At 48.7% G+C, this 27,495-nt stretch overlaps 1 protein-coding gene across 2 annotated transcripts in view; it reads left to right on the top strand.

Moving 5' to 3' along the window:
- The first annotated feature begins 6,422 nt into the window (after positions 1-6,422).
- MXI1 (MAX interactor 1, dimerization protein) overlaps positions 6,423-27,495 on the top strand; it is a 55,264-nt gene continuing 34,191 nt past the window's right edge. Inside the window, exons 1-3 of one of the 2 annotated variants that reach the window (XM_086900347.1) lie at positions 15,843-16,006; positions 16,281-16,503; positions 17,246-17,378. In XM_086900347.1, coding sequence (XP_086756473.1) covers positions 16,431-16,503; positions 17,246-17,378 — 206 coding nt within the window. In that variant the 5' untranslated portion in view covers positions 15,843-16,006; positions 16,281-16,430. Of the gene's footprint in view, positions 6,689-15,842; positions 16,007-16,280; positions 16,504-17,245; positions 17,379-27,495 lie in introns of those variants that run through there. The other variant, XM_086900346.1, reaches the window with a different exon arrangement.

Below are 27,495 nucleotides of genomic sequence, written 5' to 3'. Positions count from 1 at the left end.
AGGTGACTCCAGTAACTCCAGGCCTGAGCATGACCTCTTTAGCCCATAGCATTTCTTCTTAAGTTTAACAAATTTTTTAACTTAAACTCTTATTCAGACTTTTATTTGGAATAACCAGCATTCTTCCCTTGCTTTGAAGAATTTAATTTTTCACTATTATTTAGTTGCTGCTGTTGCTGGAGTCAAGTGTCAGCTGTGTCCTGATGGATTTCCCCACCTTAACACCCGACCCAGATACTACAAAGCCCAAGTTAGCCATGAAATCCAAGGAAACTAATTTTACTGTGCAAATCTGAGGATGTCCTCTTTGTAGAAGCTGTCTGAGTCTGAGCTGCAAAAGCTTTGACAAAGCAGAAATAAGAGACAGTCTGGGGAAGCCAAAACTGAGCTCCTGCCCCTCCAAAACCCTGGGCATCATTTCTGCATGTTCTGTCTTGGGGGGATGGCTGGAAACCTCCCAGGACATTTCCCCTTGTAAAGCCTCTGCCTTTCTTTTCCTCTAAGCTTTATCTTTTGCAGTCAGTTTGCCAAGACACAGGGCCTGGGGGGGTGAAAGGGAAAAATGAGGCACCTGAGCAGGTTCAGTTTGTGCACAACCCCAGAGATGCCTGGTTTCATAGCAGTCACCACCTCAGGAAGGCTCCCCTGAGTTAATGCATCAAAACACAGGAGGGACCAGGAGGTCGTGCGCTATGATATCAGTTAAAAGGCCAGGTGAGTGAGGGACATAAGGCATTCAAAAATGAGAAGAGGCTCAAACCTCCATTGGGAGGAGGTGTGGGATCCTCTTCCTCTGCTCTTCCCACAGTGCATCCTGCTGGGCTTGTCCTAATGGCTCCTCAGCCCAAGCCCAGAAAGCACAAATCCCAGAAATGTGTTGGATGTCGATGTGTTGGATGTCACATTACTGTGTCTAACATAAAAACTCAAAGCTGAAGCATGCAAAATTGCACACTGAGAAAATGACAAGATCCTACTGCCTGGAGCAATGTCAAATGGCCTTCTCTTGATCTGCCAGCCCAGCCCAGACTCTAGGATCAATCACTGTATTCCTAGGAGTGATGTAAAGCTTTCAGTTGAACAGATAGAGAACTAGATCCTCCACTTGGCTCTTTTCACCAGGGGAGACACCCTTGGACCTTTTGCCACATCCATCCTCCCAGTTGCCTTAGCAGGTCCCATGCACTCCTTACAGAGCCACCCAGACCCACTGGGAATATTCAGCATTTAATCCACCCACCAAGAGATGTGCCTTTTTTCTGCTGGCACACAGCAATTTCAGACCATATGTGTGCTTTCCCTTAAGGGTGGGCAAGAAAAATTCTTTATTATTTTTGTATCAGAACTGCATGGCAACTACTGTGAAAGGCCAAGTGTGAACAGCAGAGAACTAGTAGGAGCTGAGATGAGCTCGTGCCATATCCCAGCCTCTGAGACAGAAAATCTACTATTACAGAAATGGAGAGTGGGGAGGGAAATTAGAAGACTGGAAGTAAAAAAAAAGCTTATTGTAAAAGCAGAGGTCATAGCTCAGGTTTGCCTGATGAATGCTGAGATCAGGGAGCACCACACAGGATTTCAAGGAGGATCAATCCTTACAGGATTGTAAGGAGGGATTTCAAAGGAAATTAAGTAGAAGCTTTAGAGGCAGGATGAAACTGTAAATAACAGCATCATAAATGGATCTGAGAGAAGCAGTATGTCAGGGCAAGGCAGGAGCAGGCAAGAGGGACCATCACCACTATTTGTAGCTTAGTTATTTTGAGCACACACCAAAAGAGAGCATCAAGATCAGACAGATCACAGAGCCAATGCAGCAGCGTGGGCAGCTGGAGACACCCGGAAAAACCACAGAGCTTCCTGAGCCCCAGCAAAGGATTGGGATTGCTCAGGAACTGAGGATCCACCTTATGCATGACAGCTGCTGGAGCAGGCACTCGAAACCCTGACAAGAGCCTTTCTCCTGGGGCACCTCTGAGTTACCCTGATCTCCTGTTTAATTTAGGGAGCAATTAGGGAAGCGAAAGGCCATTGTAATGATGGCTTCATAAGAGGGCTGGATACATCGCCCCACTCTGGGTCTAGCCAAGTGACAGTCAGGCTCTGATGTCATCCCTAAGGACATTGAGCCTGTGGCTGCAAACATCTACCAGCCCCACAGAAGGATGTGTGGCCCTGCTGTAAATCACGGTCCCATGTCACGCCTTGGGACAGGGGACAACAGGCAGCAATAGCAGGTGGCAGCCGGGGGCCTGGCAGGACAGCCTGGAGCCAGGGCTCCAGGGGAGAGCTGCATGTATTAATTATTGACTAGTGAAAAAAGAAGTATGAGATTTCACTGACCTCTGTGTATCTCTCTGTGCAGGCAGATTTCTGCACCCCAATTAAATCATGCTTGGGCAAGGAGAGGGGCAATACCTGCAGTCACCACTGGGCTGGGGCACTTGGCTGACCATAAGGAGTGATGACAGTAACACTAAAAACTTCCTGGGTCCAACAGCAAAACCAAGGTTTTAGGAGTCACCCAGGTTCCATGAGAGATCTCCCCCTCCAGGGTACAGCTGCTCCAGACCAGCTCTAGCCCATCACTACCACAACAACTGTGTCCATTAAAAAAAAAAAAAATTATATGTGATAGCCTCCAAACAATTTTTCAGTATCTTTATACCACTCCTGTGCAGCAAGAAATGCCTGCCCATGGCAGACAGGCAGCACAACTATCACTTAGAAAATGAGTTAGTCCTTCTAAAAGGACTGCAGCAGACTTTTAAAGGCAGGTGAAATTTTATAAAAGGATTACACTGGGATTAGCCTGAAAGGAGAGAGAGCAGGTGCTTCCAGGAGCTTTTGCAGACCAAAATCCAAGGTTGTCTAGGCCCTCACCCTTTAAAACCCCTCTGAACCCTGCCAGATCTGTCCAGGGGGTGATTTACACTGGTGCTACCACTGGAACAAACTGAATGGATAACACCTGCGATATGGGGAAACATCTGCTGTGTGTGATACCACCAGAACAAGGTCAAAATGCACCCACCAAAGGGGAGACACCATTTGTGCTCAGAGCAGTAGCCCTGTTTTCCTCTGTTCAGCCCAACATGGGCACTACACACAGGTGTGAGATGATTCCCATGGCAGAAGGGAAGGGAGGCTCACTCTACTCCAGGGCTTTCTCATGGCACCTCACATGACCTGGCAGCTTTGCACCTAAACCCACACCTTGCTCTGTTATGCAGCACTGCAAAATAAAGAGCTCCAGCAATCTTACCTCTTATCTAACCCAATCCCCAAATGATGGGGTTGATATTTCCCCCACTTCTACAGGTGTGAATTTATCAACGTCTCTGTGGGCAGCCAACCTCTGCACCCCTGGGCCACGCTCCCCTTGCTGTGCCACCCTGTACTGAGGGCAGCCTGCAGCCACAGGCTGCTGATAAAAGGTCCAGGGATCTCCCACACTGTGAGTGCTTGCCTTGCCTGGAAGCAGGGGCCATGCCAATGGTGTGGGCTGTGGGGCTGAGCCAGTGGCTCACCCCATCTCACCCCAACTCCCATTTCCATGGGCCCACACGGCTGTACTCACATCTTCCACTTTTGTCTGAGAAGCAGCTTTCCCATGGCCTTGCAGAGAAAAAATTGACAGTGAGACTTCAGGATGAGCTCAAAGGTTGAACAAAGTACAAGAGAAGGGAAATAAAGAGAGGATGCCCTTAACTGGCTGTATTTGTAAGGCTGCAGTGGATGAGCGTGCTGGACCACGACTGTTGAGTGTGCAGAGCTGGTAATACTGCAAAACCTCTTCCTTTATCACTCCTTCTGTGCTGCCTCTCTGTTTCTGTGTGCTTTCCGCTGCCCACCCTTTTTTTTGTACCCCACAGCCCATGTGCCCTAAAGCCTCCATTTCTCTTGAGCCAGTTCCTTTGGAATGCCTGCCCTTGGACCATTCCTTTGGGAATACTCTTCTCTGTGGAAGTGCCTTTAAAGAGAAATTATCCTGGAACTAAGCTAGAAGGGAAAGGGATCAAAATTATGATTATTCTGGGTTCAAACCTGGATGTCACACTGGAAAAGGCAGTACCTGCTATTGATGGCTGAATCAGCACCAATTCATACAAAACATTCAAAAAATCTCTAGAGGAGTGTTGTGCATGTGCACAAGGAGGACCAAGAAATGCAGCAGGTAACAGAGGATGCTGCCATTAGGCAGAAGATCTACAGTATGGACTCTGGATGGCCATACACATCCTCATCTTCTGGGAGAGGGGCTGAGATTTTTAAATTATCTGATTTTTAAGCAATCTGATGCTGGCTGCCTCTGCTGCCTTTGGTGTGCTTACAGCAATACTCTTGTACCTTAAGGTGAGGTCATGGAAAGCCTTCTGCCCGATGGTGAGCCAGCAGAGAGGTGCCCTCAGTGCCCAGCCAAGCTGGACAGCTGCTTGTGTCCAGGTCTCCAGTGGCTGCAAGCGGGGTTGATTAGAGCAGTCACACACCAGCTCGATCCCTGCACAGTTAGAAAGCCAGTGACTTTCTGACTGATGTTTTAATGGGAGCGTTCGCCCATGCACGCTTGTAAAGCAGGAGTCGTGTCTTATCTCAGCTAGTGAGTGGAGCACATAAAAGCCAAGTACATTCTGAGTCCTTCACTTGTCTGGATGTGCCCTATGGCTCAGCTTGTGTCCCACCTCCACCTCTGCTCAGGTCAGCCCCTGTTTTCCCGGCTGAAATCCTGCTCTTAGGGACGGCCAGTCTCCTGCGGGTGCTGAGCACGCCTGAGCCTGGCAGCGGCGGTCAGTCCCGCTCTGCTCCCCGCACGCCAGGCTCTGCCTTCTTCTCTTCTTCAGGCCAAAGCTAAATATTTGTGCCCTTCTCCCTACATCACCCCGTTCTGGGCTGCTAAATGCAGTGATGGGACAAGTCGTGGCATTGTTGTTGTGGCAGCAGCCATGCGGTGCTGCCAGCACGGAGGAGGTGCCATATGGCCACGGGAGAGGCTGGGTTGAGCCGCACTGCACGGGGAGCTGGCCCAGCCCCGGCATGTGCCGTGGGAAGGGCATGTGACCGATGAAATCCTGCAGCCATGCTTCCCAAAAATAGCTGCTGGCCCCCAGCAGTTGAGAGCCGCCGGGATTTCATTGCATGCGCTGCAGTCTGGGGCACCGTCCCCTCTCAGATGATTCAGGTCCCCGTGATGCTGCGGGCTCCAGGTACCAATTAACACTAATACAGCACTTCTAAACGCCACCGCCTCTCTTCTCTGCCCCCCAGCCAGTTCCGGTCCCTGCGAGACCCACGGCAGCCAGGTGTGAGCAGGTCCCCACGCCCCAGCACATCTCTGGGGCGCTGCTTCTCCGCAGCCGCTCCCACAGGGCTCCTCAGTGGAAGCAGACCAACCCGACCGGCCGGGCAGGAGCGGGCTCTTGTGCTGCAAACGTAGCGCCGTGTTTCGGCTGTTGCTGTCGCGGATGGAAGGGGAGCAAGGAGGGTGTTGGAGGTCACTTGCTGCTAGTGGAGTCCACTCCGCCTACCGCCTCAAAATTCATGGACCCGAGACTGCAAATGACTCCTGAAGTGCAAATTCTTGCCCTTCCTCTCAGTCTGGACAGGTCCTGCGCTCTCTCCTCCGGGCGCAGCTGCTCTTTCTTGCCTCCCTGACTTCAAAACAAGGGGAAAACAAGCTGTAGTGTGCCCAGCCTTGACCCCAGGTCTGCAGGGATGGATATGGAGCGGGTAAGGGAGGCTGGTGCATCCCTTGCCTGCTCTCCGCCTTACATATACTTTGGAAAAAAATAATTTATTAATCGCTTTTAGAGTCTGAGCCCAGAGAGAGCTTTCCGGGGGACAGTGCTTAACAGAGTAATGCCAAAGTAATTTGGCATTAAACCGTCGGTGCTTCATGCCGAGGAGCCCCTTTGGAGTTTGGGGCTGTGCCTGCAGTGCTGGCCCCCACGGCTGGGCGCAGCATGGGCTCCCCAGCCCGCCCGTCAAGCTGAGTGCCTGATCAAGGACAGACCCTCGGGCAGTGGCGAGAGGTGACACGGGGTGACAAGGGGCAGGGCAGGCCCGGCTATGCCTCTGGGGACGGGTGCAGCTGCGCCCCACCGCTACACCGGCACCGCCAGTGCCACCGTCCCCGGGGGCGCGGTGCCACCACCGCCGGCACCCCTTTCCAAGGGGTCGTTCCCCTCTGCGGAGCTGTAACACATCCCAGGGCTGCCGAGCGGCCACCCGCCGGTCCCCCCCGCCCCGGGACAAGCCCGGCCCTGCCCCGCCGGCCGCCCCCCCCCGCGCCGGGCGCCGCGCAGCCGCCGGCGCTCGCACTCCGCAGGCGCGGCCGGGCCGGGCCGCCCCGCCGGGGCGCGGGGGGGGCGGGACGGCGGCGGCCCGTGGGGCGACACAGCGGCGGGGCGGGCGGCGGCAGCGCTGGGACCGCGACGGCCGCCGGGCTCGCCGGCAGACGGACGGACGGACGGACGCACGCAGAGCCGCACGGGAAGGCGGCGGGGCATGGGGAAGCGCGGCCGGCCGCGGAGGGAGCCGCGGAGCGCAGGGGCGGCCGGAGGGGCCCGGTGCCCCCTCGGGGACATCTGCAACACGAGCCCCGCCGCGGGCATGGACACCTTCCTCTACAACGTGCAGGTGCTCCTGGAGGCCGCCAGCTACCTGGAGCGGATCGAGAAGGAGAATAAAAGTAAGTGCGGGCTGGCGGCCGTGGCCGCGCGTGTGCGTGACCGCGAGGCGGTCAAAGGGAGTATGAAAAATAACCCAAACTTTCGGCTGGCTGCAGGGGCCGGCGACGCAGTGACAAAGGGCGCCGGGGCCGGCCTGCACCCCCCGCGGCAGAGGCGTGCGTGCGACCCCCGCCGCCACTGGGGAGACCGGGCCCCGGGGGGAAAGTTTGGGATGGAGAGTGGAGCGGGACGGCGCGGGGAGGGGGGGCGCATCTCCGGTTCTCGGGGAGAGCGGGTCCGGAGGGGCACCGAGAGGGGCCGGGGGGACAGCGGGCCCCGCGCGGGGCCAGAGCCGGTGGCGGAGCCGGAGCGGCGGGGGAGGAGGCGATGACACGTCCCTGCTCCCCCCGCCGGGGCATGGGCAGAGTCACGTAGGCAAGTGGCAGCGCTCGCCAGGTAGCCGGCGGGGAGGAGAGGGCAGGGCAGAGCAGTGCAGTGCAGGGCAGGGCGAGCGTCCGGTGCGGGGCGGCGGCCAGCCGCGCCGCTAGCCTCCTGCTCCGCGGGCGCGGAAAGAGCGCGTAGCCCGCGGCTTTCCCCCGCGGAGCGGTCTCCCGAGCGGGCACGCGAGCCGCGAGGGACGGCGGCACCGCGAGGAGGACGCGCTTTGGGAACAAAGGGGCGGCAGTGGCCCGCGGCGGAGCGCGGCCGCGGACCCCGCGCAGTGGCGGAGCGCACTCCAGCGGCGCTGCGCGCCCCGCCCCCGCGGGCGGACACATGGTTCGCACATGGAGCCAGCGCGCCGCGCTCATTGGCCGTCGCCTCCCGGGGGCGGGGCTGCGCGTCTCGCTCCGCCAATGCGCGGCGCCGGGGTCCCCGTGTGACGTCACGCGTTGCCGAGCGGCCCGGGGGGGGCGCGGGGCCGGGGGGGGCTCGGCCCGGGGGCTCCGGGGACCTGCGAGCCCGGGGGTGTCACCTGCAAACCTCGCCGGGAGCCCCGGGCTCCGCTCCGCCACCGGCGCTTTGCCCTCGGTTTTCTCTGTTATTCTTTGTTTTGCCTTTATTTTTTTTTTTTTTTTTTTTTTTTTTTTAATTTTTTACTCTTTTATTTTTATTTCTCTGCCCTCCTCGGTTTCATGTTTGCGGATTTTTTCCTCCGCGGGAGCATGTGGTGCGTTTTGTTTTCCGTTTAACTTTACAAAGGGATCAGCGAGTCCCTCACCACGCGTCTCCATCGCACCATCACCCTCTCCTCGCCGTTCATCCCCTACGGCAGCTATAGGTCCCGTGCAGGTGACGGTATAGGGTGCCCTTGTTCTGCGGGAAAAGCTGCGTGCACGCAGGCTCCCAGGGAAAGGGATCCCACTGCGGAGGAGCTGCCCTGCCGCTAAAGCTGCAGCCAAAAGCCCTTGTTCTTTGCTCGCCCAGAACAAATCCAGGCTGCTTTTCTGTTTTTGAAAGTTGAGTTAATATTGGGGTGGGATTTTTTATTTTTTTTTCATGTTCTAATTGTTGTTTCATAATGAATCTGCAAAGCCAAGTGTCTGAGGAGCTGAGCTGCACCGCGAGCAGCAGCAGCAAGCAGGAAAATGACAGGAGACACCAGCAAGAATTGGGTTTGCATGTGAAAAGAGCAGCACCCCTGGTTTGGAAATTGAATGTGAGACCTGGTTTGTTTTTTTTTCTCAACAAGCGCTCTTGTTGTGAAGGAGAACTGTCAAAATCATGACTGTTTTTCGGGGTAGGGGAAGACAGAATTTTCCTTGCCGTTTAGATAGATAGTATCTGATCTTTTATACACTCCATTTAAAAATGCATCATTTCATACAGTTCCTTGTTTGGAACTGGCAAATGAGTAGGACAGCAGTGTATAGGATTTTTTATTGCTAGATTTTTAAAAGAGGTGTTTGTATCTAAACAACTCCATTCCTGAGCACTTGTTTTCACTGAAGCTTTCACTAGTAATTGTTGGGGTCATAATGCTGGAAATTGTCACTTTTATTAGGCAATTCTGCAAAACCTTTCAATATTTGAATGCACAATCAGGACATTTTAGGGTGAAAAGTCCCATTTAACCAAAGGTTCAGCTGGTGAACGTGCTGTTCAGAACGTGATTGTCATAAACGAGGCAGCTTTTACGTGTTGCTCCCAAACAAAGAAAAATGCTGCTGGGATTGGAAAACAATCTCTGAGCATTACTGGCCCTATCTAAACTAAGGAACAGCTGCAGAAGCGGGAGGGTTATATCCTAATGTATATACATCTCCTTTCTGGGAAGGAATTTGCATGTGGAGCTCAGGTTATTGCACCAAGAGACTGCTGTGCCCTATCGTCTGCCAGGGCAGGGGTGATTCCTCAGTGCAGCCAGCCTGGCAGAGATGTTGCTAATGGCTGGTCACTCCTCATTACAGTGTCTGAACTCACAATTACCAATAATAGGGGAGGCTAGCTCAAAAAAGTTTGGTGATGGAGACTGCCAGCCTCGGTTGCAGTCAGACTTGGTGTTTGCCTGCTTCCTGCAGGATGCCCAGGTCATTTGACCACGGTGTTACGCAGGGCTGTAATGAGCTATTTTGGTGTTACTCCCATCAGGAAGGTGGCTGAGTCACAGCCCTGTTGTGCCAGGTGCTGTACATGCAGGGGAGTGACAGTGCCCTGCCCCAAGGAAACAGTCTTAAAAAAATAGAGGTGACAGGTAGGTGTTTGTCTCTTCCTGGCCAGGATGGGTGGCAGGGACAGAACTGGGTAAAGCACCAGGATGCTGGCTGGGATCAGCATCACAGTGGTATGGAGCTGATGGGCTTCAGTAGCCAAAGGAAGGAATTTGAGGAAGGGCTATTAAGGCTCTGAGAGCTCTGGTGGTTTTCCTCGTAGTTTTACTGTTTCTGATAAACCACACTCGGTGTCCTCATTCATTCTGCCAAGCCTTTGGTGGCTGTGCTAGGTTATTCACCTTCTCAAAACACTGTCCTCAGCAGGAGCAGATGCTGATCAGTAGAGAGGCCCCCAAGAGGTTGACACAACCTCTTCTCTTGTGGATCCAAATGCTTGGATATCCCAGATGTGCATGTCACACCTCCTGGTGATAGAGGAGCAACTACAAGGATGTTTTCAGCCCCCAAAACACACCTACCCCTGTCTGCAGGTCAGTGGTGCAACGCAGACAGCGGAGCCTTCCATATCTAGGGCAGGACTTCCAGATAAGGCATGATTTTCCTACCTGCCTGAAGCTCAGGGAGAAATATGGAGACGATTATGATTTACATTTATAGGTCCCACATCCTATCGTTGTGGGCATGAATAATAGCAGAGGGGCCCTGGGTTGGCTGGGTGGTGTGGAAACAGAACCACAGGGCAGAGAGCCATGGAGCAGCATAGGATATACTATGGCAGGGGGAGACAGTGTTCAGGAGTGGCCTCTCAGCACCACCCTTATAGTATTCACTCATATTTTAAAATACTAGAATAAAAATTACCTGTGTTACAGTACAGTGACAGGGAAGGTTAGATACTTCTTATCAGACTCCTTGGGTAAGCTGGAGTATTTTAGCTACTGAAATATAACTGAATTATTTTTCTGGGTGAGAATAACAGTGCTGCCTGCCTTACTGCAGTTCTCATGGTGAGACCATAAAACCCAGTCCCAACACACCTTGCTAACTAACATGTACAGTTTTCCAAATGACCTGTTTCTAGAAATTTAAGCCTGGTATCCAAGGAATAGAAACGTCATATGAAGAAAGTTACAGTTGCTGTTTTCAGAAATGAAAGTTGTGCTATGGGCAGCTCTGTTGATATATCTGTAACCTGTGCAAATGCCACTTCATGAATAAGCATGGCTGAAAAACTGTAGCAGCTGAAATGCTGGAATTTGGAAGATGTTTTTAAAGGGACTTGGAGTAAACTCAGCTGAGGTTTAGTATGTGTCAGGCATCCCTCTGTGCGTGTGGACTCATGTTTTTGTCAGTAGGAGTTGCACAAATACGTGGTGAATGCTTCAGATACGATGACTTATCTGTAATAGGCATGGTGTGTAATGCATTCTGATCTCACTACCGATACAGACCTGTGTTGCCATATCCTCTTCCAAAAGCATGAAGGCAATCAAATCTCTGTAACAGGGGTGATAAGTTCACAAGTCTAATAGAGGTATGCATGCATGGGACAGTGGACCTTGGCCCCTCACAGGAGACAGCTAGATCTTCTTCAAGCGCTGGCTATGTTTATTGATCTTCTGACCAGGAATAACAAATGGGTGATCTTAGATTTGTCCTTTGTTCCTGAATAGTTCTCTCCAAGGGAGAGAACAACTGAGCCTTGGGGATGAGTTAACAGTATCTTCATCATGTGTCTCCTTTCATTGTTTATGTGCTGTTTAGGGTGTTTTTCTGACAAACCAAAGAAATGTCAGAAACCTGTAATTAGCAGAGGGCAGAAGAAGCTGAGACTGCCTCTGGTTTGTGTGCAGAGCTCCCATTGTGTCAGTGAGAGCTGAACACATGGCTCAAGGTCAGTGTAGATGGTCTTGGGTCTTATGCTGATGTGATATATAGAGCAGTGTGGGACCCCTTTATTTATATATTTTTCATCCAACTCACAGTAAACCCCTTTCATTCCTCCTGGTTCATGACCTGGCCACAGTGATTCATGTGTTAGCCACTTCCACGTTGGGGTATTTTGACTCATGCTGTTTGGACCTCAGCATAGAATTCAGAAGGAAGCCACAGCAGGAGAAATGATAGGGCAGAGGTAAAACCATGGAACTGTGCCAGAAGCACCACTGAGAACTGATCACATCCCTTGTCAGCAGAGCATCCTGAGCGCTGGCAGAGAAGCACCTTCTGCCACTGGCTGAAGAAGCCTACCTTCTTGTTATTTAGCTGAAGGACTCTGTATATTTTTTCTTATGGGAATTCCTCTTAATTTTGCAGCTGGATCAGTTAAGCAACTTAATCAAAATCACAGAGTAAGTCACTGACTCAGTATAAATTTGGGCACAGCACAAGTCTGAGAAAAGAGCACATCTCCTGGAGAGAAGGAGCAAGTGGCCCAAAGCGCCAATAGATCTGTGGCTTTCACCTTACTGTTTGGCAAAGCTTAGTCTTTGAATCAGTGTGCACTTTCCTGTTCAAACTCTTGGACATCCCAGAGGTTTGGTTCTGAGAAACATCTGTCCTCAGTGATGGATGGGTTCCAGATACCAGTGGGAGTGCTGAAATGGATTATCTGATGCCTTGTGAAAGAATAAAGCTTCCGGATGAGAAATGAGGCCATGTCCTATAGGCAGTTGTAGGTCCATTAGTGAAGGTATTGCAAGCCTTGGAATGGAGTTGAGTAGGTGTGACTTGGGTTGTTCTCCAGTCTGCTGCTGCAAGTCCTGCAATACTGAGCTATTAAAGTCCTGACTACAACAGAGACCTGTTTGTTACAGTGTATGCTGATATGTTGTTCCCCTCACTAGAGGAACAGGAGTGGTATGGATCTGCTGTTCCCAGAAATTTGGGGAATCACTGAATCTTTGCACTGTTTTGAGAGTGCCAGAAAATGGTTCCTACCAGGGATCTCTGTTCATGCTTTGATTGCACAAGTGTTAGATTTCAAGCATTTGAAAGCAATATTGAGAGTTTGGAGGATTTTGTGTGAAGGTGGGCAAAGGAGGCACTTATGACTGTTGCCATCTTGATGTTCCTTCCAGAGAATGCAAATGGTTGGGGATAGGAGGATTTTAGCAAAAGACAAATACAGAATGAAAAACAAGGCAGCTTAGCCAAAGGGATTGTCATTATTGAAAATAACTTCCACGTTGCAAAGCATTGTGTTATTTCTAAGGTTTGTGTTCAAAGCAGAGGGCTGGGCATCTTGATTTGTGAGGCGTGTTCCTGTTCCACCTCTGACTTAGGGTGTGTCTTCATGTGAGGAATTATGCTGCTTACACCTCAGTTTCCCTTCCTGCAGAGTGGAAAGAAAATAGCTAAAGCAATTTCGGGTTTGAGGAGCTTAAAACACTACTTTTGGAAAGCTCTTAGAAAATTTCCCTGATGGAAGTTGCTAGTTTAATGCAAGTGATGGTGATGTTGATAAAAAACAGATCACATCTGTTGTACTTGATGAAAATAGTACAGCAGCATTTCAGATGTAAATATTAATTGATTTCTGCACTGCAGATTTCTTCTTGGATATTTAAATTATTGCTAAGGAGGAGGGAAAGGCTATCAGAGAGATTAACAAATCCATTATTAAGGCTGGAAATGGAGGGTTGCCGAAGTGCCATTTAATAAAATGTAAAAAGCCCCTTTCTAAAGGGCGAAGCAGCAGAACACACAATGAAAGTGAATCACAGCTGCCAGAAGGGATGCCAAGCAGCAAGCACTTATAATCAGAAAACTGTACTTACAGATCATTCGGAGCCACTAAATTAAATGATCTCATTCTCCCCTAAAATACTCTTCTCTTAGCCCCTCCCCAATGTTGCCTGTGGATTGCTCAACCACATTTAAAATCTGACTTTGGGGGCTTTTTGGTCAGCAGTTGAATGGCATTGGGCCTCTTTGTGCTATTTACTTTCCACCCACTTTTGTTTCTGTCACACTCTGGCATTTTGCAGGCTGACCTGCCCACACGAGCACTTGGGATGGCAACTGCAAGATTTTACAGATCTGCTGTGGCTCCATGGTTTACTTGCCTCTTCTCTAGGGCTCCTTCTTTGGGGAAATGTCTCACAGTTTATTCCCAAATTTGTCTTTGTTTCACACAAATTTATTTTTTTTCTAATTGTACATTGTTTACTGCAGAAACAAAGACTTGGAAGCTGAGCTGAAGTGTAAATGCAAGGGCTTATCCTACATCATTTCACACAGAACTGATCCTGCTGTTACTTCATTCCAGGGCTGATTTAATTCACCATGTATATCATGGTCCCCCTCCTTCCTCCTCTCTTGTTTTGTATCTGTAACTTTACCTTCATGAGATGAGCATACCACTCTGATATGCTTCTACCCCTTCATTTTCCAGCCATGGCTTTCCCTATTTAATCCCTGGAGTGGCACCACATATCTCCCAATGTGCCAAAAGAAAAGCTAGAGGATGCTCACAAGGGCCTGTTTTGAAGGGATTTTGTGGCTTCATCATGAGTTTGAGGGGTTGGAGTTGTGGGGTTTTGGTTTTTTAATGTTTAGTATTGCTAATTCTGAGAGGCAAATGGCTTGCTGGTTTTGAAAGTAGGTTAAAGGAAGCACAGTTAGAGCTCAGAAATGCTCTTGCATTAACCTCACTGTTGTGGAGATATCTGTGCACCTGTGTCCTTTTCCCTAATCCAAGATCTTATGAATAGTCCTTGAGACTGCTCAAGTTTGGAATTTTCCATGTGCTTTTAACAGTCTCCTCTATGGGCAGTTTCCAATGTAGAAATATGAAGTGGGGAGAGAGAATACTTCATTCCCTGAGTTCTCCCCTGGACAAAAGCCAGTCTTTACATGTGCTGTGGTCTGGCTGGGTGTAAGTGGTGACTGTCCTGTCCGAGGAAGGGCTGGGACTGGCTTTCCCAGAATGAGGGAGGGATGTCCCTGGAAGTGTCCCAGCTTCCTTTATTTTTCAGCTATCCCACCTTAAGAGAAACAAAACAATTCAACCCCTAGAGATTCAGAGATGAAAAGGTCTGTGTTAAGAACTGAATAGTGGTATTATTTTTACCTCTATCAGCTGCAAGCCTGCAGTTTTCTGAGGAAACCTCAGAAATGGTGAATCAGCAACTCGTGTGTAGAGAAAAGTTAGCTACCCTGAATCCACTTTTTTCAGGCCTTCTCTAGCTGAGTGCTGCCAACTCTTGCACCTCCATCACGAGTCTCCTGATACTTTGTGCTCTGCCTAAAGCCCTTGCTACCAGACATAAGCCATTGATTGAGAATCTCTGCTTTTTTTTGGGACTTTTTTCAAGACACTTTTCTGTCTCCCATTGTGATGGAAGAATATTGGCAAATGTAACCAGTCATGGTCTAAAGGTTCAGAAAATAACCCCAGTGAGAACTACAAAACAGTCTTCAGACGGTTTCTAAGTCAGGCTCAGTTGGAGATTCAGATATTCACTATGGGTGTTCTGATTCTGATCTTGAATGTTCTCTGAGTGCATTCTTTTTGAGTAAGTCAAATATTTTAGAGACTGGTATCATACAATTCTATATTGTCAGGTTTTTAAGCTCCATTCCAGCTAATGGTGAAGTTGGTAAAATTCAGGGTGATAGAACTCATCCAAGGGTTTGTACCTGCATGAAAATCAGAATGTAAATACATTATTAAAATTCTGAAAAGACTGATCATACTGAAAGGTGCGTGACAGCATTTGTAAAAATGTTGAAGTGGTCACTGTTGTGCCTTGTTAATGTGCTACTTCAAGTACAGTGAGTTTGCTGTCTATGGTATCTCTTGTCTATGCTCTTAAATCATCTGTGCACATTGAAAAAATGGGTCATGCTACTCAGCCTCTCATGGAAAACAATGTATCAGTCGCTTCAGGTGGGAATTCCTGGCACCTTTTTTTTTTAGTTACATCTCCTCAGGTGAGATGTGGAAAGTTTCCACACTGTGGTTTTGTTTTTGTAGCCTCTCTGCTTTATCCTTGCCACAGCCCTGTCAGTTCCATGTGGGTGGGGATGGAGCCATCGCCTGGAGGGCTGTGTCCAGTTCTGGGCTTCTCAGTTCAAGCGAGACATGGAACTCCTCGAGCAGCTGCAGTGGAGGGCTACAAAGTTCATCAAGGGACTGGAGCGTCTCTCACCAGGAAAGGCTGAGGGAGCTGGGCCTGTTTAGCCTCAAGAAGAGATGACTGAGAGTGGGTCTAATCAATGTCTGTCTGTTTGAAGGGAGGTATCAGAGGCTGGACCAGGCTCTTCTCGGTGGTGCCCAGCAATGGGACAAGTGGTAATGGGCAGAAACTGATACACAGAAGTCCCACCTGAATATGAGGAACTGTGCAAGTAACCGAGCACTGGCACAGATTGCCCAGAGAGGTTGTGGAGTCTCTCTCACTGGAGATACTCCAGAGCCATCTGGATACAATTCTGTACATGTGCTCTGGAAGTGACCCTGCTTGAGCAGTGAGGTTGAGCTACCGCGGTCCCTCCCAACGTGATCCACTGTGTGATCCTGTGACCTGACCGCCAGCACCTCAGGGTCTGGCTGGGCACGGAGCCATCTCCTCAGGCGTGGGGACACACAGCCGTCGCCTCGGGAGGGTCGTGCGTGTGTCGCTGCCCCCGACACGCTCCGGCGGTGCCTCGGTGCTCCCGGGAACTGCATTTCCCAGCCCGCCCCGCTCCGCTCCGCCCGCCCGTGAGCGCCGGGCAGAGGTAAACAAAGTGCTGCGAGGCGGCGGGCGGGGCGGCGGCCGGAGGGGCCGGTCCCGCCGCGGGGCTGCCGGGCTGAGGGGGCCGGGGCTGGGATCCTGGCAGGGCCCGGCGCGGGGGTGAATCGGGCTGGCCGCGGCGGCAGGGCTCGGCCGGGCACTGGGGACGGGGCTGGGGCAGGAATAAGCTCTCGCCGCTTCCCGGCGGGAGCATCCCGGAGCGGGTCCTTCCTCCGGCATTTCCTCGCGTGTTCCCTTGCCGCCCCTCGCCCTCCCAGGAGAGCCGCCCCCGGGACGGTGTGACGAGGCCCGGGCTCTGGGCAGAGACGGCGATCCCCGCAGATCCCCGCCGCAGCCGCCCCCGTGTCCAGCGGGGAAGCCGGGAGCGTGGGGCGGAGGGCGGCCCGGGGCTGCGGAGCCCCCCGGCCATGGAGCAGGTCCAGATGATCAACATCCAGCGGCTGCTGGAGGCGGCCGAGTATCTGGAGCGAAGGGAGAGAGGTAATGGGGGGAGGATGGGCGCCCTCCGTGAGGGGAACGGGTCTGGGGTCAGATCCCCACCGAGGGGGAGAGTGACCCCGGAGAAGGGATCAGAGCGAGTGTTTGCTGGTGGGATGCTGGTAAAGCCCCAGCAGTGAAGGGCTGGATGAAGGATAGGGCTGATGAGTCCTCCTGGAGGTGGTGGGTGAGGTGGAAGGTTGTTGCAGAGTGGGGGGGATTGACGTGGATGTGGTTTCTGGGAGGAAAAGGGGGGACTGGTGTGAAAGTTTTCCGCTGGGCAGGAGGGATGGTGATGGGTGGCTCTGGCTCAGCAGAGACATCTGTGGCACAGTGAAATACATCTGGCTTGCCTGGTTCAGATGGGTTGGGCAGGAGGAGAAAGATGAGGCGCTCTCTGGACTGTCATGGATTTTTTTTAATATTTTCAGCGTTTGAATGGTGGTGTCCTTCCTCCAGGGTTGGCAGAGACTTTATACTTCCCTTCTTTCCTTTTCTCCAACTTCCAGTCCACTTCCCTGTGAATATATCCTCAGTCATTTCCCTGAGCTGTTGTGGTTAAGGGCCTCCCCAGCTAGGCCAACGAGTTAGTGGTGAGGCCTGTCTGCTGACTTCTTTCCTTTTCTTTTTTTTCTCCTTTTCTTTCTTTTTTTCTTTCTTTTTTTTTTTTTCTTGGTGTTGGCTTTTTGTTTGTTTGTTTCTCTTCTTTTTGTTTTTAATGCCTTGCCTGTTGATTCTCTTGCAGAGTGTGAACACGGCTATGCCTCAACCTTCCCCTCAGCTCCAAGCCCAGGACTACAAGACCCAAAGCCCACGCGGAGGCTGAGCCGGGCACGGAAATACAGCGGCAGCGGCAGCATTGCCAGTATTGCCACCAGGTACGATGTGGGCAGGACAGCACAGGGAGCAGGGCTGGCCGCGGGGTTGGAGCTGCAGAAGAAAGTTGGAGGCAGTGGGGAGAAACTTGCTCTCTTGGCAAAATGGGAAGAGACCGAACAGCTAGAGGGATTCAGAGCTGGGGCACACAAGTGCAGCGTCCATTCTGGATCCATTGCACTGGAAGTAGAGGGGACACAGGGGAGCTGGATCTGAAGTGGCACTGCCAGCTGACACCATGCCAAGTCTCAGATGCTGCAGAGGAAAGTGGAATAGGGAGATCTGTTCATAAGGTTTAGGGAGGAGGTAGGCAATAGCTATTCCCATTATATACAGCTGATGTCTTTCCAACCCAGAAATCACTGCTTTTAAGGGATAGTGCATGTGCAGCCTGGGTGCTTTGGGATTATAATGACAGGCATGATTCGAAGCAAGGAAATGTTTTGAAATGGATCCCCTACAACAAATGGGAGAGAGGGAGATGACTGACTGTAATGTACAACATGTTAAAAATTCAGTTCAGGAAAACAAAGCTGTCTTTCAGTCTGTCTTCCAGGGCAGTGGGATTTCCCAGCTTTTGATAGCTTGGTAATTGTAGAACTCCATGTTTTTGACACTTTTCTTATTATACAATGCCATGTTTCTTGGTTTCTTAAATCTAGAAGAGACAGCAAGATTAAGCCGATCGCCTGGTGCTGTGGTTGCATCTGCCTCTTACTTCTCATTCCTGTTTTTTTTTTTATTTTTGTTTGCTACCTTCTGTAGGTCTGTTCAATCCTTGTTGAGACCTTCTGGGATAGAGAAACTTCAGAAACATAAAGTGTGCCTTTGAAAAGGCATTTGCAAGCTTGCTTTTGCTGCAGCAAGGCCTGTGCAATCCATAAAATGGTGGCAGGTGGCTCAGGTGATTAAGGCTTTCTTAGGGCCATTGGGAAGGACCTGTAAAGGCCTAAGGGAAAGGTGCCTTTGCTTGCAGTGATTCTGCTTCCACAGCATTTGATAATAAAGGTTATTTGAAGTGATGGTAGGACACCTTGCTGTGGGGAAGTTTTCTTCATCAGGGTCAGCATATCTTGAGCTCTTTGTATGCTGAATGTTTGTATTTGCTTCCCTACTTCATCCAGCCTCTCCTAATTTGAGGGCAGTTGTAGCTCTTTACTGTTTATCATGAACCAAAGCCCCCAGTCCTGTGACTTTGTGTAGGAAAATGATGGCAAATGCTGAATTGAGGTCGGTATTTTTCCCTCTAGGTTTCCCACATACTATTTTTCCATCCCACACCTCTTTGTCTCAAAGGCCTTTGTCATGGCAACCTGCCCTTCTCCAGAGGAGGGCTGGAAGCACATCCCCCTCAGGAACTCCTTAGCACTGAATCCAGCAGCCTGTAGGCTGGAGAAGGATGCAGAGCACTCCCAGTCCCTGGGGCCAGGGTGCTCAGCAGGCCCTGCCAGCACAGAGCCCCAGGCACAGCTCTCCCAGGGCAGCTCTGGTGCTGACACCAGCCTGCTGGGCCCTTGAGCCTGACAGGCTGAATATGTTCATATGGGGGAAAAGGCAACAGAGAAGCAGAAAAGGCACTTTCTAGTCTTACTTAAACCTTCTTTGTACAAGGATTACTGAGGCCTAATTGAATCTTTAGAGTGAGAGTGTTCTTACCCAGAACATTGTCTCCCGTGGTTGTTTCAGCCTCAGGGACTGACCATATCAGTCTGTTCCAGACTGGTCTCTGGCAGAGACCTGAGTGGATCTTTTGGGGAGCTCAGACCTTACATGCACAGTTGGAAATGGAAGTTTCTTTTAGCACAAGTCGTAGCAGCTTGCACTTGCTGTTGGAGATGGCAGGCCTTCCAGATGGCTGAAGTGCCGGGAAGTGACAACTGTGAAGTTTAGGGTGCCTCCAAATTCACTGCAGTGTCTTTTGTGTGATGCTGAGTATAGCATCAGCCTTGTTTAAGAAAGGCTCTGTATCATCTCTTCCTGTTAAAATCAAAGGGGCAATTCAGTAAGTTCTGTCTGGTGGAGTTGGAATGGACTTTGAATTAAATATCAAGTCCTTGATGAGGAACAAAACTTACATTTCATGTGTAGACAAGAGATTTTCTTAGATTGCTTTTGTCTCAAAATGTTTCATTAGTGTAGAGAAATTATGCATTTAGATCTCACGCAGATCTTGTAATTGAACAGCCTCCTGTAAAAATGTCTCTCAAACAACCTTGGGAAAGTGACAGTGTTTTCCTTTTTTTTCTTTTATTTATACACTTTTACAAATTTGCACATGTACATTGTTGATGGTATTTATTTAACCAAAGAATCCATTATTTTGTGGTGCAGGGTGTTTATGAAGCCTAGTTGCTTGTTTGATTCATAGTTTAAATCCAAGTATTTCCCTTCAGCATTTACAGCCCAGACATGACAGCTATTTCCTCCCAACTGGCTCTGTGCTGTCATTGCACAAACACCCAGAAAGTTCTGAGGAGCAAACAGGCAGTTCTGAATGGCAGTGGTGGAGCAAATCTTGTTCTAATGGAACTATGGTGGTCTAACAGTTTCAGCAAAATAGTTATTTTCTACCCCAAATAGGGGTGTGCAGATAAGAGGGAAAACATTGCTTCATAATTTCTAATTAATGTGATGCAATTTTAAAGAAGGATGTTGTGGCTCAGGTTCTCTTTTCTTTTGCTTGTCTCCATTGTGCAACCAACAGCGTGGAGATTGCTGCAGAGGGCTTCGCACTGCAGTCATTATCTGCATGAATGTGCAGTGTTTTGTGTAGATATTTGAAAGACCTAGTGAGTTTGAGATAAAACATGAATGTGTTTAAAAATACAGTTTTGCTTTAGTCACAGATATTTTGGTATGGAATATTATCCACCTGCAGAAAATAAGTGGAGAATCACAGTCATTGTTACCTGGTCTTTATAATAGACAAGAATCCTGCTTAACATGTAGATAAAAGCTGAAACCCAAGCAAATTAAAAACCCAAATTAACCAACATGTGTTACATTTGAATTGAATATTGCCTCCTTAAATTTGCTCTTGACAAAAGAATCTTCTATTTTTTGGAATGGGATGAAAACTGAGCAGAGGTTTGTTACAGCATGTGGTATCACTTATTTAGTGTTACTTTCTTCAGAAGATGTTTCTGGGGCAGAACCTGAGTTTTAAAAAGTTCCTAGAGAAGTGGTCTGTGCTGGGAGTGCAGTTCTGTGGGTACATTAACTTGCACACAATGAAAACTGTTCTCATGAACCCTACATGTGCAGTTCTAATAGACCCAATTATTTGAAAGGTTCATTATAGTTAGTTAGGATTAGCCTGGTTTAATATTTATACATTTTGGGAAATAATTGAGAAGACTTTTTAATCAATTTAAATAATTGTGTCAGCAGGAAATAAAATAAACAGTAGGGCTGCTAAATTATTTTTTCCCCCAGTAATACCATCAGTTTAATGAAGTTAAGGTTTACCACAAAATTTGAAAATACGTTACAATATTAGATTGTCATTTGTGTTTTGTTTTTATTTAGGCTCTCAGGCATGTAGAAAGCCTGGGTTTTTTTGGTCTAATCCTGGGGAAATACCAAGCATCCTCCCAGCAGCACTGGGAGACCTCAGCTCTCCCAGGAGGCCCATGTTGTTAAAGGCTCTCAGATAATCTATTGCTCAGTTCCATGGGGGAGGATTTGATCTCTGTCCAGTTTCTTTTTCCTTTCATTTTCCTCTCTTCCCGTTATCCTCCCTTATGTTTGGGGCTGCTTCCCAAGGGCCTTTCAGACACCTACAGTCTGGTAGCAGGTTGCTTACAGAGCTTGGAGTCAGCAGCTGTGATGAGTATAGTAAGGCATTTTGGACATGTTATCTTGGAAATCTGGGTGTCTGGGTTTCTTTGCCCTTCTGGCTGTTCTACTGGTGCAGCTCCTCATTTTCTCTGTCGTTGCACTCTTATCTACCCATATGAAACTTTTTTCCCACTTCTAAATCCCATCACTTGGTTTCGTGCTGGATCTTCTCTGTAGGCCTTTGCTCTCATAGCCTTTGAAACTCTCTCTTGAGGGTCCATATGGAGACTGTACTGCTGAAACCCCCAGGTATTCTTGGCTTTAAGCTTGGTTTGCTCAGGGTGGCCCAGAGCAGGGACTGGGAGGGGTGTGTAGGTGTGCATTACGTACTCCATGAGCCTTAGGTGATGGCTTCATGTGGCACAGGTTCAGAAACACGGGTGCAGAAGCTCAAAGGATGTGGCTGCAGGTGAATCTGCAAGTCAGCCTTGGGTGTCTGGTGCACAAGAAAGATGATTTACCACAGTGCAGCTGTACCTCACTGTGCAGGGGAGGAGTAGGGGGGTTGGTGAACACTGCAGTTTTAATATATTATATGTTTTCTGTCAAAGGAGATTTCCGCCCTCTGCCCCCCACATCGTGCTGCTGACTGAGTTCTGGCAATTTTCACTCCTTCCCAGAGCCTCTGGAGTTAGGATAGTGCTGTAATTATGATTTTATTGGGAGAGAGGGTATGCAGGTGACTGAGTGGTTTGCCTGTCTTGTGTAAGGAATTTCTGAAAGAGCAAATTGCTGTGTCAACTCTTGTTGATCTATTTTTCTGCACAAAGCCCCTACCCCTTTCTTCATGTCCCAGAGACCTGGTCTCTGAGACTTTCTGTCCACAGCTTTCCTGCTTCCTAGGCTCTACCAGTTACTTGTTTCTGGATGATACTTTGTTTATTTGCTTGTGAGGTTTTTTGGGTTTCTTTGTCATCCTCTTACACTGGATCACACCTCTCTCCACAGCTAGTGGGAGTTGAGTTTTGACTCGCTGTGTGTAGGTGGGTTAGAATCTGGCCCTTGTGTAATATGGGGGCGATAGAGGCTGCGTTCTGCCTCAAGCCTTGTAGTGAAGCACTATTCATGGCTCAGGACCTGGCTTTGCTTCATAGAGTACAAATCCACACGTGTAAAACAGAGAACGTGTGAGATCTGCTGTGCCATGTTTTGAGTTATACTTCATTTTGATAATCTACAAGCAGTATGATTAGTATCTGGAATCTTCATCTTGCTGTTGACACTTTGTCTGGAAGTACTTGGAGACAGGATCTTGTCTCCCAGTAGAGGGTATACCTGAATATGCTGATTAATTTTTCAAGAAAGGGAAGCTGAACAAAGCTGAGCTGTTCAGGATTGCTTTTCTCTTAGAGGTGTTGAGGGAGACTGGCCACTAATATTGAGTATAGTGAGGTATGTGCATGAGTTCTTTTTGAGAAAGCATAATGAAATATAAGTATTGGGCTGGGAAACTGGATTGGTGGTCAATGCACAAGAAGCAAATCACCCCATATTCAAATCCCACTGTCTTTGTAGGTTTGTACTGGCATACAGGTGCTCAGAGAAAGCTGGCAGGTAGGACTGCACTCACGTAACTCTGTTCAGCCTCAGCACATCTCCTCTGCCCATTCAATGTAATTTGTAATTTGTAACTTGCAATCTGCAAGTGTAGATAAGCAACTCCCAGTGATGCTGGAGTTTCTGAACCTGCCAGCACAACATTGTGTGAGATCCTGTCATGATTTGGAAAACAAAAAGTATCCCATGTAGGTGAGGTTTTGTATACAGTGTCTTCTCAGTGGTGCTTGGCTTTGCTGTACAACTGGCAGGTTACCAGGGAAAACACAGAAAGTGGGGTGAACCCAGTAAATGGCATGAGAAGCATAAATCCCACTCCCTGGTGAGGAATGAGGCCTCCAAAAGTGCAAGAGCTGACGTAGCAATTTCCATGGATGAACCCACTGTGTTCCTCTTTGTCACCCTGTTTATTTTACAGCCCTCCAAGGAAGAAGAACCTGCAGAGCTGCAGTTCCTGTTTTCCTTTGTGTATTAGCAATATAGCTGTATCTAGGCATATCTGGGTGGCAAGGAGTCTATGCAGAAACCTACAATTCTAGGCTCAATGTATACTTTGTACTTTCAGTAGTTGTAAAATGTAATTTGTGTTCTCTTTAGACAATCCAGGTTGTGCAAAGAGGCCTTTGTGTAAACTAGAAGTAGGCCCAGTTGTTGATGTTATCTGCAACTGAGCTGTAATTCTCTGCTGCAGCATCTGTCTGCTGTGAGGTGTCACTGTGTGTGGCTGAAGGCTCATGATCCCTTTGTCCTCCCAGATTTGGGGGAATCCTCTTCAGGACTGTGCTGTTTTGCAGCAGTGGGAGTTAGGGCTCATGCTGTTCCCATTGCAGCACTGCCCAGTTAGAGCTGTGCTGCAGCTGCTTTGGGCTGATTTGCATCACTGATCACAGTGCTGGTGTGATGACAGGAAACTTCACATTTTGGTTCTCATGTTCTCAGGGTCTTTTGAAATGTGAAGCTTGTTAGACCCAGCCCCTAGAGAAATTTGGTGTCCTGGGGTGGTGGGGAGGGTATTTGGGCCAAATCTGGTCAACTGTTCCCGCAATTGTCTTGTTTTCTCTTTGCATTGAATTCGGTGTACAGGCAATTCTCTGGTTTATTGTGTATTCCTTGTCAGTTGTTTTGATTTTTTCCCATCTCAGCACACTTGTACCCTTTTTATATCTTTTCTGTGTAATGCTTCATCCACAACACATGCAGGGATTTATCTTCATGCTTTTGTTTAACCTGACCTGGTGCTGTGCTCAGCAGTGAATTGGTTGTCACCTGTAGTGTTGTCTCCATCTGCTCCCCTGTTTGTAGGTAAGACTGACTTTTTCCCTTCTTGCTCCTGATTGAGCTTTCAAATCCATTTCTATTTCTGACCCAAACAGACTGGTCAATGTCCTGCTGCTGAGTTAATTGTCTTGCTTGTTGGAGTTCCTGCTGTTCATCATCTCCTGATCCCTTCTGACAAACTTCTGCCCAAATTCAAAGACTGACTGCTATTTGTTCTCCTCCTGAGAGTGTTGGCTCTTACTCCCTACCTTCTTTGAACCAACAAAGATAGGATTTGTTTTTGTTGACTTATTTTGGGCTCTCTTGATCAGAGGCTGTGGGTCTCTGGGGCTGTGCACTTGGCTGGCCTTTGCCTGGATCTCTTTTCTATGAGACACTGCCTTGTTGATTAGCTCAGAGAGAACAGGCCTGCTTTTTCCATCTTGCTGGATATATTCCCATCTCTCTTTTCTGTGTTCCCTACTGTACTTTCAGTCCTTTCATTCTCTGATATGAAAGTGATTTCACTTCAGTTCTGTTGCTTTATGAATCCAGTTTGAAGTAGCCTTAGATGATTTCCAATATTATCTTAATTACTTGTTTATACTTTGCTGCTTGCCCTGTGACAAGCAGGCATGTGGACTGAGAGCAATTCTTTTGCCTCAGTTTTGATTAAAGTTCCTCTCCATAAAATAGTCGATTATTTTCTGAAAGCTTCTCATTTATCTCCTACCATCTGTTACACCATCAAGAAGGGAGAAGTTGTGGAAAAGGACAGATGACATTGGGATTGCTGTTGGGACTGCTGCTCCAGTGGTCATTGCCCAGGTGCCTGGGTAGCACTGAAGCAGCATTTAGGCATGGTAAGGTAACATGGCACCGGTTCTGGTTTGCCTTCAACAGTGAGGCTACAAAATGCAGCAGTTCATGAACTGCTTCACAAGCAGCCTGGCCATCTGGGAGCTGTGGGAGGTAGCCACCTTGCAGCCTTCATGTTAGTTGGTGCTGCTTGTGAGCCAGAACTGTAAGAACAGAGGAAATCGAAGCTCTTCCATTTTTCTCAGCTTTTATTTTCCATGGATTTCCCAAAAGCTGGGTGAGTGTGTCTCTGTTAAGAGAATACAGTCCCAGACATAAGGACAACTGGGTTCTCTTCCTGATTTTCTTACAACCTGTGGAGTCTTTGTGCCTCAGTTTCCCTAGTAGAACATGTAGCTAACAGTAGTGTCAATTTATTTTCCTGTTTTAAAGTGTACTTCCCCTGCCTTCATCTCCAGGCACAGTATTGCAGCAGTATAGTTGTAACATGAGAAATAACTAACAAGCCTAAATAGAAGTGAAGGAAGTCTGGCCTGGCCCACAGCCATACAAATGCCATCAGTTTCTTTTCAAACAAAGCGCAGTTCAGTCAGGTGGTGTTTACTTAAAAAGCCTCATTTTCCCCAGTGCATCTGAAGGCAGTTTCTTGAGGGCAGAAGATGCGTGTTTGCAGAGAAGTACATGTTCCCCAAACAGACTGCTGCACTGTAGAGGACACTGCCTAGGCTATTTCTGGAAATGACCATCTTCCTCAAAAGGGTAATGTTATGTGTGGGAAGAAGCATGGTATAGGGCAAGGGCCTGGCATGCTGGGCCCTTGGATCGTTTCCTGAGTCTGCTGCCGAAAGGCTGCACGATCTGGGCACGTCAGATGACCTACATGGGTCCTACCATCTGCACATTATATGGTTCCCACCATCTGTACGTTGGGGTAATGCACACACTTTTCTAATCCTGTTTTCTGGAAGCAGTATAGATGTTTTGGAGCTTGTAACTGTTTGAAAGAAGATGAGAATTAAGCTCCTAAGTTTTCTAGGTAGATTTGAAAATTGCCTCCTGTGTCTTTATTCTTTTTCTGTGAACCACTGCAATGCAGGTACCAGGAACTGGGATACTGGTTCTGATGTGGCCTTGGAAGGGACAAGTCCCTGACCAGGTAATGAGACTCACATATTCACATATCCTGCTGGAAGTCAGCAGGACAGGAACCACATAGAGAAGTATTTGTATTTTTCTGTTCTCATTCCTTGTCATGCTCTTCCTTGTTCATGGGAGAGCTTGGAGGTGCCATGGTGACATTTTTCTTCAGCAGGTCATGAAATACACAGTTTTCTCAAAGTAGTTAAAAAAAAAAAAAAAAAAGACTATAATCTGTTTACAAGAAGCTCAAACTCCCTTGCACCATGGATCACAGACAAAAATTTTGCCTTGGTAAAGGCAAAAATATTATTTTTCCTGACATGAGAATCTACCTGAATTGTCCAAGTTCCAAATTGTTATGGAAGATACTGTCTGCTGCATGTCTAAGGGGAATGGAGTAGGGTTTCTCTACTGAAATGGCTAAGGTACTTCACCAAGTGAACTTAGATCAGCCTTTGTCTCTGATCTGTGTGTACCAGCCCCTTTTGACGTGGTTAACTGTGGGCTGGGAAGAGAAGGAAGTGGTTTCTGTAGGACTTTTGCTCGCTTGTGGCAGAAGTTAGAAAGCAGACAAATGGAACAATGAATACCACTTTAGAGAACTTGCTTCACTCTTGGCTGCTGTGTAGAAGCTGTCAGCTGCCCGGTGTCCAGTCAGCAAGCTCCTTTCAGGGCCAGCTTGTTATGGGAGAACCCAAACTGTCTATTCCTCACACTGATCATTTCCAAGATAGGAGCCAGATATCTGGACTGTGGAAGTGCTGGTGGTGCACAGCCAGAGGGGGCACCAGCAGGACTTGGGTTTAGAACATGTGAAGTGGCCCAGAGAACCAGGTCTTTGGGGGTCTTCACCATAGTGCTCAGAGGTACATGAAGATGCAATTCTGATTTCTCTGTTTCTTCCAGTTTGGAAAGTGAGGATGCATGACAATAAATGTGCTTTTGAACTGCCCAGCCACTGCTCTCGGTGAGCCTGTCAAAAAGCTGTAAGGAAAGCACCAGTTCTGTATTCAGAGCAGGGCTTGGCTTGAGGCCACACGTTGAACAATGAAGAGAAAACAAAATATTGAATAGCTGCTTGTTCAGCAAACCCAGTTCCTCTTGGCCGTGCAGGGCCCTGCAGACAGTTTTTCCCTAGCATTTGGGGCTAGGATGAGCATGTAGGGTCTCAGGTGGTGCAGAAAAAAGCCTACACCAGCACACTTGCTCCCAGCCTGCACAGTGGGGAGGGAAGCCAGCTGGGGACTTCTTTACTGGCCCCAGACTGCAGCACTGAATGCAGACAACATTCCTGCTGTTACATCTGGCTTGGAAAACCTTTCCCTGCAGAGTGCCACCTTGTGCTGCTTATTAGGACGTTAGTCTGGTTTGGGGGAGCTCAGCTGTGGAGCTGGGATAAACTCTCACTCAGCAAGGAGGAGCTGTCTTCCTACTCTTTTCTCCCGTGTGCTGAAAAAGCAGAACATGCATCAACAGAAAAATGTTGCTTCCCCAGCTGAGGGTTAT

Source organism: Cyanistes caeruleus, chromosome 8 (assembly GCF_971803275.1).
Source record: "Cyanistes caeruleus chromosome 8, bCyaCae1.hap1.1, whole genome shotgun sequence".
Lineage (NCBI taxonomy): Eukaryota > Metazoa > Chordata > Aves > Passeriformes > Paridae > Cyanistes > Cyanistes caeruleus.
This window is presented reverse-complemented; position numbering and strand designations above follow the sequence as displayed.